Here is a 12,249-nt window from a genome sequence, read left to right on the forward strand (position 1 = left end):
AAACCTAATTAAAGGAGGAGAAGAAGAAGAAGCCGCGCCTCCTGTGTTTCAGGTCATCTAATCAGGAAGTAAACAATGTTTGTTTGGCGCTAAACTTTCTTCCTTGTTGTTTCTCTGAAACTTTCCTCTGTTTTTTGGAAATATGGCGAGCTTCCGACAGAAAATAAAAACGAGCGTACCGGAAGAAACCAAGAGCAGTCTGACTGAAAAAGATTTGCAGAAGTGGGGTTTGCAAGGTTTGTGGTGGGGAATGGGGGCAAAGTTAATGTAATTTAATGGTTAGCCTACGACAGAGACTGGTTCAGGCATTTACCGCCAGCTCAACAGAGCCATGCCCAACACACAGGAACTGGATCTGTAGTAGCTAGCTAGCAACCTAACTTGTTAGTAAGCACTGGCAGTGTTCAACTAGTAATTAAACGACATTTGCGGTAGCTTGGTGGTATTAGTTGAACTCAAATCAAATACAATACAATGCTTAATTACAAGGCTTTAACCAACAATGTAGTTTTAAGAAAATACCTAAAAAAAGTAGGAGAAGAATAACAAATAATTAAAGAGCAGCAGTAAATAACAATAGCGAGGCTATATACAGGGGGCACCAGTGTCGAGGTAATTGAGGTAATATGTACATGTAGGTAGAGTTATTAAAGTGACTATGCATAGATAATAACAGAGAGTAGCAGCAGCGTGGTGGTGGAGGGGGGGGGGGCAATGCAAGTAGTCTGGGTAGCCATTTGATTAGATGATCAGGAGTCTTATGGCTTGGGGGTAGAAGCTATTTTGGACTGGACCTAGACTTGGCGCTCCGGTACCGCTTGCTGTGCGGTAGCAGAGTGAACAGTCTATGACCTGGGTGGCTGGAGTCTTTGACAAGTTTTAGGGCCTTCCTTTGACACCGCCTGGTATAGAGGTCCTGGATGTTAGGAAGCTTGGCCCAGTGATGTACTGGGCCGTACCACTACCCTCTGTAGTGCCTTGCCGTCATTCGCTAGAGAAAGAAATCACATCTTTGGTAGTGTTTTCAGTAGTTAGATTAATTAGCTACTTTTTTGAGTGCCTTGTAGCAGTGTAGCTAACTACTGTAACTACACTACAATTTCTGCTAAAATAAGAAATATGGCAGATAATGCAATTATTTCCTTTTTTTTTTTAAATTATATCATTCCTAACTACACATTCTGTTAACTGAGTCTAGGGTAATGACCTGAGTCTAGGGCGATGACCTGACCTGAGTCTAGGGCGATGACCTGACCTGAGTCTAGGGCGATGACCTGACCTGAGTCTAGGGCGATGACCTGACCTGAGTCTAGGGCGATGACCTGACCTGAGTCTAGGGCGATGACCTGACCTGAGTCTAGGGCGATGACCTGACCTGAGTCTAGGGCGATGAACTGATAACTTGGTAAACTATATTTTCAGAATCCCCAACACTGTCTGTAGCGTCACTACTTAACATAAAACTGTTACAGAATTCTTCAGGATTGTGCCACATGAATATGAGGTCCTAAAGAGTCTTGCTAGCTACTTGGACTTATCTCTCCCAATAGTGTTTTTGTTCCGAGATTAGACTCAGACTGGCGTCCAGCCAATCAATGTTGTTGCTTCCTTCAGGGATTCAGTTGCGAGCCTATCAGCTGGACGGAGTGCGGTGGCTCACCCAGTGCCTGGCCAACCAGCAGGGATGTATCCTAGGAGATGAGATGGGCCTGGGAAAGACCTGTCAGGTGAGAGGTTTGTTTTTTCCCCAAATGGCAGCCTAGAGCTAGGGCTCTGTCCAAAAATAGTGCACTATATAGGGAATAGGGTGCCATAGGGCTCTGTCCAAAAATAGTGCACTATATAGGGAATAGGGTGCCATAGGGCTCTGTCCAAAAATAGTGCACTATATAGGGAATAGGGTTCCATAGGGCTCTGTCCAAAAATAGTGCACTATATAGGGAATAGGGTGCCATAGGGCTCTGTCCAAAAATAGTGCACTATATAGGGAATAGGGTTCCATAGGGCTCTGTCCAAAAATAGTGCACTATATAGGGAATAGGGTGCCATAGGGCTCTGTCCAAAAATAGTGCACTATAATAGGGAATAGGGTTCCATAGGGCTCTGTCCAAAAATAGTGCACTATATAGGGAATAGGTTGTCATTTGGGATACATATTAGTTATGGAGGACATCCGTATAGATACTAGCACATTTTAATACCTATTGGAATAAAAGGTTCAAGTGTATTTTCTATATTTACTATATTCCAAGGCAATAATATGGATTATTTTGATGTTGTCCTGTTGTCTCTTTTGCCCTTCACTCAGACCATCTCTCTGCTATTGTACATGAGAGGGGCCCTGCGGCAGGACGGGCCGTTCCTGGTCCTCAGCCCACTGTCTGTCATGGACAACTGGAGGAGCGAGATGGAATGGTGAGGAGAACTACCAGTGTCTTATGTCAGATAACGCAACAGCCTTTAGGCTTCACTGCAAATGTCCACCATTCCCTGTTTAGTGCACTACTGTTGACCAGATCCCTATAAACTAATGGTGCCCAGGTCATATGGGGACATAGTGTCATGTTACACAATGACTTGGTGACATGTTACGTAATGACTTGGCGTCATGTTACACAGTGACTTGGTGTCATGTTACACAATGACTTGGTGTCATGTTACACAATGACTTGGTGTCATGTTACACAGTGACTTGGTGTCATGTTACACAATGACTTGGTGACTTGGTGTCATGTTACGTAATGACTTGGTGACTTGGTGTCATGTTACGTAATGACTTGGTGGCATGTTACACAATGACTTGGTGTCATGTTACACAATGACTTGGTGTCATGTTACACAGTGACTTGGTGTCATGTTACACAGTGACTTGGTGTCATGTTACACAGTGACTTGGTGTCATGTTACACAGTGACTTGGTGTCATGTTACACAATGACTTGGTGACTTGGTGTCATGTTACGTAATGGCTTAGTGTCATGTTACTCAATGACTTGGTGTCATGTTACACAATGACTTGGTGACTTGGTGTCATGTTACGTAATGACTTGGTGGCATGTTACACAATGACTTGGTGACTTGGTGTCATGTTACGTAATGACGTGGTGTCATGTTACTCAATGACTTGGTGGCATGTTACACAATGACTTGGTGACTTGGTGTCATGTTACGTAATGACTTGGTGGCATGTTACACAATGACTTGGTGACTTGGTGTCATCTTACGTAATGACTTGGTGTCATGTTACGCAATGACTTGGTGTCATGTTACGTAATGACTTGGTGGCATGTTACACAATGACTTGGTGTCATGTTACACAATGACTTGGTGTCATGTTACTCAGTGACTTGGTGTCATGTTATGTAATGACTTGGTGTCATGTTACTCAGTGACTTGGTGTCATGTTACGTAATGACTTGGTGTCATGTTACGTAATGACTTGGTGTCATGTTACTCAATGACTTGGTGTCATGTTACGTAATGACTTGGTGTCATGTTACGTAATGACTTGGTGTCATGTTACTCAATGACTTGGTGTCATGTTACTCAATGACTTGGTGTCATGTTACTCAGTGACTTGGTGTCATGTTATGTAATGACTTGGTGTCATGTTACTCAGTGACTTGGTGTCATGTTACGTAATGACTTGGTGTCATGTTACGTAATGACTTGGTGTCATGTTACTCAATGACTTGGTGTCATGTTACGTAATGACTTGGTGTCATGTTACTCAGTGACTTGGTGTCATGTTACGTAATGACTTGGTGTCATGTTATGTAATGACTTGGTGTCATGTTACTCAGTGACTTGGTGTCATGTTACGTAATGACTTGGTGTCATGTTACGTAATGACTTGGTGTCATGTTACACAGTGACTTGGTGTCATGTTACTCAGTGACTTGGTGTCATGTTATGTAATGACTTGGTGTCATGTTACTCAGTGACTTGGTGTCATGTTACGTAATGACTTGGTGTCATGTTACGTAATGACTTGGTGTCATGTTACTCAATGACTTGGTGTCATGTTACGTAATGACTTGGTGTCATGTTACGTAATGACTTGGTGTCATGTTACTCAATGACTTGGTGTCATGTTACTCAATGACTTGGTGTCATGTTACGTAATGACTTGGTGGCATGTTACACAATGACTTGGTGTCATGTTACACAATGAATTGGTGACTTGGTGTCATGTTACTCAATGACTTGGTGTCATGTTACTCAATGACTTGGTGTCATGTTACTCAATGACTTGGTGTCATGTTACTCAATGACTTGGTGTCATGTTACGTAATGACTTGGTGTCATGTTACGTAATGACTTGGTGGCATGTTACACAATGACTTGGTGACTTGGTGTCATGTTACGTAATGACGTGGTGTCATGTTACTCAATGACTTGGTGGCATGTTACGTAATGACTTGGTGTCATGTTACACAATGACTTGGTGTCATGTTACTCAATGGCTTAGTGTCATGTTACTCAATGACTTGGTGGCATGTTACACAATGACTTGGTGTCATGTTACACAATGACTTGGTGACTTGGTGGCATGTTACACAATGACTTGGTGGCATGTTACACAATGACTTGGTGACTTGGTGTCATGTTACACAATGACTTGGTGTCATGTTACACAATGACTTGGTGACTTGGTGTCATGTTACGTAATGACTTGGTGTCATGTTACACAATGACTTGGTGACTTGGTGTCATGTTACGTAATGACGTGGTGTCATGTTACACAATGACTTGGTGACGTGGTGTCATGTTACGTAATGACGTGGTGTCATGTTACACAATGACTTGGTGACTTGGTGTCATGTTACGTAATGACTTGGTGTCATGTTACACAATGACTTGGTGACTTGGTGTCATGTTACGTAATGACGTGGTGTCATGTTACACAATGACTTGGTGACGTGGTGTCATGTTACGTAATGACTTGCTGGCATGTTACGTAATGACTTGGTGGCATGTTACACAATGACTTGGTGACTTGGTGTCATGTTACGTAATGACGTGGTGTCATGTTACTCAATGACTTGGTGTCATGTTACTCAATGACTTGGTGGCATGTTACACAATGACTTGGTGACGTGGTGTCATGTTACATAATGACTTGGTGTCATGTTACTCAATGACTTGGTGTCATGTTACTCAATGACTTGGTGTCATGTTACTCAATGACTTGGTGTCATGTTACGTAATGACTTGGTGTCATGTTACACAATGACTTGGTGTCATGTTACGTAATGACTTGGTGTCATGTTACGTAATGACTTGGTGGCATGTTACACAATGACTTGGTGGCATGTTACGTAATGACTTGGTGGCATGTTACGTAATGACTTGGTGTCATGTTACACAATGACTTGGTGACTTAGTGTCATGTTACACAATGACTTGGTTGCATGTTACACAATGACTTGGTGACGTGGTGTCATGTTACTCAGTGACTTGGTGTCATGTTACTCAATGACTTGGTGTCATGTTACTCAATGACTTGGTGTCATGTTATGTAATGACTTGGTGTCATGTTACTCAATGACTTGGTGTCATGTTACTCAATGACTTGGTGTCATGTTACGTAATGACTTGGTGTCATGTTACTCAATGACTTGGTGGCATGTTACACAATGACTTGGTGTCATGTTACGTAATGACTTGGTGTCATGTTACTCAATGACTTGGTGTCATGTTACACAATGACTTGGTGTCATGTTACACAATGACTTGGTGACTTGGTGTCATGTTACACAATGACTTGGTGACTTGGTGTCATGTTACGTAATGACTTGGTGTCATGTTACGTAATGACTTGGTGTCATGTTACGTAATGACTTGGTGTCATGTTACGTAATGACTTGGCGTCATGTTACGTAATGACATGGTGTCATGTTACACAGTGATTTGGTGTCATGTTACACAATGACTTGGTGTCATGTTACACAATGACTTGGTGACTTGGTGTCATGTTACACAATGACTTGGTGACTTGGTGTCATGTTACGTAATGCCTTGGTGTCATGTTACGTAATGACTTGGTGTCATGTTACGTAATGACTTGGCGTCATGTTACGTAATGACTTGGCGTCATGTTACGTAATGACTTGGTGTCATGTTACACAGTGACTTGGTGTCATGTTACGTAATGACTTGGTGTCATGTTACGTAATGACTTGGTGTCATGTTACGTAATGACTTGGTGTCATGTTACGTAATGACTTGGTGTCATGTTACGTAATGACTTGGTGTCATGTTACGCAATGACTTGGTGGCATGTTACACAATGACTTGGTGGCATGTTACACAATGACTTGGTGACTTGGTGTCATGTTACGTAATGACTTGGTGTCATGTTACGTAATGACTTGGTGTCATGTTACACAATGACTTGGTGACTTGGTGTCATGTTACACAATGACTTGGTGACTTGGTGTCATGTTACGTAATGACTTGGCGTCATGTTACGTAATGACTTGGCGTCATGTTACGTAATGACTTGGTGTCATGTTACGTAATGACTTGGTGTCATGTTACGTAGTGACTTGGTGTCATGTTACGTAATGACTTGGTGTCATGTTACGCAATGACTTGGTGGCATGTTACACAATGACTTGGTGGCATGTTACACAATGACTTGGTGACTTGGTGTCATGTTACGTAATGACTTGGTGTCATGTTACGTAATGACTTGGTGTCATGTTACACAATGACTTGGTGACTTGGTGTCATGTTACACAATGACTTGGTGACTTGGTGTCATGTTACGTAATGTCTTGGTGTCATGTTACGTAATGACTTGGTGTCATGTTACGTAATGACTTGGTGTCATGTTACGTAATGACTTGGCGTCATGTTACGCAATGACTTGGTGTCATGTTACACAATGACTTGGTGTCATGTTACGTAATGACTTGGTGTCATGTTACACAGTGACTTGGTGTCATGTTACGTAATGACTTGGTGTCATGTTACACAGTGACTTGGTGTCATGTTACGTAATGACTTGGTGTCATGTTACGTAATGACTTGGTGTCATGTTACGCAATGACTTGGTGTCATGTTACGCAATGACTTGGTGTCATGTTACACAATGACTTGGTGTCATGTTACACAATGACTTGGTGTCATGTTACACAATGACTTGGTGTCATGTTACGTAATGACTTGGTGTCATGTTACACAATGACTTGGTGTCATGTTACGTAATGACTTGGTGTCATGTTACGTAATGACTTGGTGTCATGTTACGTAATGCCTTGGTGTCATGTTACGTAATGACTTGGTGTCATGTTACGTAATGACTTGGCGTCATGTTACGTAATGACTTGGCGTCATGTTACGTAATGACTTGGTGTCATGTTACACAGTGACTTGGTGTCATGTTACGTAATGACTTGGTGTCATGTTACGTAATGACTTGGTGTCATGTTACGTAATGACTTGGTGTCATGTTACGCAATGACTTGGTGGCATGTTACACAATGACTTGGTGGCATGTTACACAATGACTTGGTGACTTGGTGTCATGTTACGTAATGACTTGGTGTCATGTTACGTAATGACTTGGTGTCATGTTACACAATGACTTGGTGACTTGGTGTCATGTTACACAATGACTTGGTGACTTGGTGTCATGTTACGTAATGACTTGGCGTCATGTTACGTAATGACTTGGCGTCATGTTACGTAATGACTTGGTGTCATGTTACACAGTGACTTGGTGTCATGTTACGTAATGACTTGGTGTCATGTTACGTAGTGACTTGGTGTCATGTTACGTAATGACTTGGTGTCATGTTACGCAATGACTTGGTGGCATGTTACACAATGACTTGGTGGCATGTTACACAATGACTTGGTGACTTGGTGTCATGTTACGTAATGACTTGGTGTCATGTTACGTAATGACTTGGTGTCATGTTACACAATGACTTGGTGACTTGGTGTCATGTTACACAATGACTTGGTGACTTGGTGTCATGTTACGTAATGTCTTGGTGTCATGTTACGTAATGACTTGGTGTCATGTTACGTAATGACTTGGTGTCATGTTACGTAATGACTTGGCGTCATGTTACGCAATGACTTGGTGTCATGTTACACAATGACTTGGTGTCATGTTACGTAATGACTTGGTGTCATGTTACACAGTGACTTGGTGTCATGTTACGTAATGACTTGGTGTCATGTTACACAGTGACTTGGTGTCATGTTACGTAATGACTTGGTGTCATGTTACGTAATGACTTGGTGTCATGTTACGCAATGACTTGGTGTCATGTTACGCAATGACTTGGTGTCATGTTACGCAATGACTTGGTGTCATGTTACACAATGACTTGGTGTCATGTTACACAATGACTTGGTGTCATGTTACACAATGACTTGCTGTCATGTTACGTAATGACTTGGTGTCATGTTACACAATGACTTGGTGTCATGTTACGTAATGACTTGGTGTCATGTTACGTAATGACTTGGTGTCATGTTACACAATGACTTGGTGTCATGTTACACAATGACTTGGTGTCATGTTACGTAATGACTTGGTGTCATGTTACACAATGACTTGGTGTCATGTTACGTAATGACTTGGTGTCATGTTACGTAATGACTTGGTGTCATGTTACACAATGACTTGGTGTCATGTTACGCAATGACTTGGTGACTTGGTGTCATGTTACGTAATGACTTGGTGTCATGCTACACAGTGACTTGGTGTCATGTTACGCAATGACTTGGTGGTGTCATGTTACACAATGACTTGGTGGTGTCAATGACTTAGATGTTACACATCGCCTCCTCACTATTGTTCTAATCGTGAGAGTTCAGACATTTTAGTCTGTACGTGTTGTTATGGAAAGCAAAACGTGAATGTCCTACTAATGCAGAATGAGTGCAGAGAGCTGGACCTGCTGTCCTGGTTTGTGACTGTCTGTTGTCTTCGCAGCTTATCCCCCTGTCTCAAGGTGCTGTGTTACTATGGAGACAAAGACAAGAGAGCAGAACTGCAGAGGGACATGAACAACACATACTACCATGTTCTGCTAACTACATATGAGGTACAACACAGTACCATGTTCTGCTAACTACATATGAGGTACAACACACTACCATGTTCTACTAACTACATATGAGGTACAACACCCACTACCGTGTTCTGCTAACTACATATGAGGTACAACACACTACCGTGTTCTGCTAACTACATATGAGGTACAACACACTACCATGTTCTGCTAACTACATATGAGGTACAACACACTACCATGTTCTGCTAACTACATATGAGGTACAACACACTACCATGTTCTGCTAACTACATATGAGGTACAACACACTACCATGTTCTGCTAACTACATATGAGGTACAACACACTACCATGTTCTGCTAACTACATATGAGGTACAACACAGTACCATGTTCTGCTAACTACATATGAGGTACAACACACTACCGTGTTCTGCTAACTACATATGAGGTACAACACACACTACCATGTTCTGCTAACTACATATGAGGTACAACACACTACCATGTTCTGCTAACTACATATGAGGTACAACACACTACCATGTTCTGCTAACTACATATGAGGTACAACACACTACCATGTTCTGCTAACTACATATGAGGTACAACACACTACCATGTTCTGCTAACTACATATGAGGTACAACACACTACCATGTTCTGCTAACTACATATGAGGTACAACACACACTACCATGTTCTGCTAACTACATATGAGGTACAACACACTACCATGTTCTGCTAACTACATATGAGGTACAACACACTACCATGTTCTGCTAACTACATATGAGGTACAACACACTACCATGTTCTGCTAACTACATATGAGGTACAACACACTACCATGTTCTGCTAACTACATATGAGGTACAACACACTACCATGTTCTGCTAACTACATATGAGGTACAACACACTACCATGTTCTGCTAACTACATATGAGGTACAACACACTACCATGTTCTGCTAACTACATATGAGGTACAACACCCACTACCGTGTTCTGCTAACTACATATGAGGTACAACACACTACCATGTTCTGCTAACTACATATGAGGTACAACACACTACCGTGTTCTGCTAACTACATATGAGGTACAACACACTACCATGTTCTGCTAACTACATATGAGGTACAACACACACTACCATGTTCTGCTAACTACATATGAGGTACAACACACTACCATGTTCTGCTAACTACATATGAGGTACAACACACTACCATGTTCTGCTAACTACATATGAGGTACAACACACTACCATGTTCTGCTAACTACATATGAGGTACAACACACTACCATGTTCTGCTAACTACATATGAGGTACAACACACTACCATGTTCTGCTAACTACATATGAGGTGATGATGATAATTGATTCTCCCCTGTAATCCATTATTGACATTCTCAACACTGAACAGGTTTTCTAATTTCTCTCGTTGTCAGCTCTGTATCAAAGATGCCTCGTTCCTGAAAAGGTGAGTCTGCAATCACTATTCCACTACTATCAGCATTTCAAACCACAGTCAGTCAAGCATCCAGAACACGTCTCTGTTCTGCAGGAGGAAGTGGAAAGTCTTGGTAGTTGATGAGGCTCACAGACTGAAGAACCACAACTCACTGTTGCACAAAATCCTGATGGAGGTATGATTACTACTACTACTACTACTACTACTACTACTACTACTACTACTACTACTACTACTACTACTACTACTACTACTACTACTACTACTGTTACTACTACTACTACTACTACTACTACTACTACTACTGTTACTACTACTACTACTACTACTACTACTACTACTGTTACTACTGTTACTACTACTACTACTACTACTACTACTACTGTTACTACTACTACTACTACTACTACTACTACTACTGTTACTACTACTACTACTACTACTACTACTACTACTATTACTACTACTACTACTACTACTATTACTACTACTACTACTACTACTACTACTACTACTACTGTTACTACTACTACTACTACTACTACTACTACTGTTACTACTACTACTACTACTACTACTACTACTACTACTACTGTTACTACTACTACTACTGTTACTACTACTACTACTACTACTACTACTACTACTGTTACTACTACTACTACTACTGTTACTACTACTACTACTACTACTACTACTACTACTACTGTTACTACTACTACTACTACTACTACTACTACTACTACTACTACTACTACTGTTACTACTACTGTTACTACTACTACTACTACTACTACTACTACTACTACTACTATTACTACTACTACTACTACTACTACTACTACTGTTACTACTACTACTACTACTACTACTACTACTACTACTACTACTACTACTACTACTACTGTTACTACTGTTACTACTACTACTACTACTACTACTACTACTACTACTGTTACTACTACTACTACTACTACTACTACTACTGTTACTACTACTACTGTTACTACTACTACTACTACTACTACTACTACTACTACTACTATTACTACTACTACTACTACTACTACTACTACTACTACTACTACTGTTACTACTACTACTGTTACTACTACTGTTACTACTATTGTTACTACTACTACTGTTACTACTACTCTTACTACTACTACTGCTACTGTTACTACTACTACTACTACTACTACTGTTACTACTACTACTACTGTTACTACTACTACTACTGTTACTACTACTACTACTGTTACTACTACTACTACTGTTACTACTACTACTACTGTTACTACTACTACTACTGTTACTACTACTACTACTACTGTTACTACTACTACTGTTACTACTACTACTGTTACTACTACTACTACTACTACTACTACTACTACTACTGTTACTACTACTACTGTTACTACTACTACTATTACTACTACTATTACTACTACTACTACTGTTACTACTACTACTACTACTACTACTACTACTACTACTACTACTGTTACTACTACTACTACTACTGTTACTACTACTACTGCTACTACTACTACTACTGTTACTACTACTACTACTGTTACTACTACTACTACTACTGTTACTACTACTACTACTACTACTACTACTGTTACTACTACTACTACTGTTACTACTACTACTACTACTGTTACTACTACTACTACTACTACTACTACTACTACTGTTACTACTACTACTACTACTACTACT

The 12,249-nt window shown here is 40.7% G+C and overlaps 1 protein-coding gene across 1 annotated transcript in view; it reads left to right on the top strand.

The window, feature by feature from the left end:
• Positions 1–41: 41 nt before the first annotated feature.
• The window catches only part of chd1l (chromodomain helicase DNA binding protein 1-like), a 119,149-nt gene continuing 106,941 nt past the window's right edge, over positions 42–12,249 (top strand). Inside the window, exons 1-6 of the mRNA XM_055943961.1 lie at positions 42–236; positions 1,615–1,727; positions 2,309–2,415; positions 8,959–9,070; positions 10,496–10,527; positions 10,612–10,693. Coding sequence (XP_055799936.1) covers positions 143–236; positions 1,615–1,727; positions 2,309–2,415; positions 8,959–9,070; positions 10,496–10,527; positions 10,612–10,693 — 540 coding nt within the window. The 5' untranslated portion in view covers positions 42–142. The remainder of the gene's footprint in view (positions 237–1,614; positions 1,728–2,308; positions 2,416–8,958; positions 9,071–10,495; positions 10,528–10,611; positions 10,694–12,249) is intronic.

Source organism: Salvelinus fontinalis, chromosome 14, assembly GCF_029448725.1.
Source record: "Salvelinus fontinalis isolate EN_2023a chromosome 14, ASM2944872v1, whole genome shotgun sequence".
In the NCBI taxonomy this organism is placed as follows: domain Eukaryota; kingdom Metazoa; phylum Chordata; class Actinopteri; order Salmoniformes; family Salmonidae; genus Salvelinus; species Salvelinus fontinalis.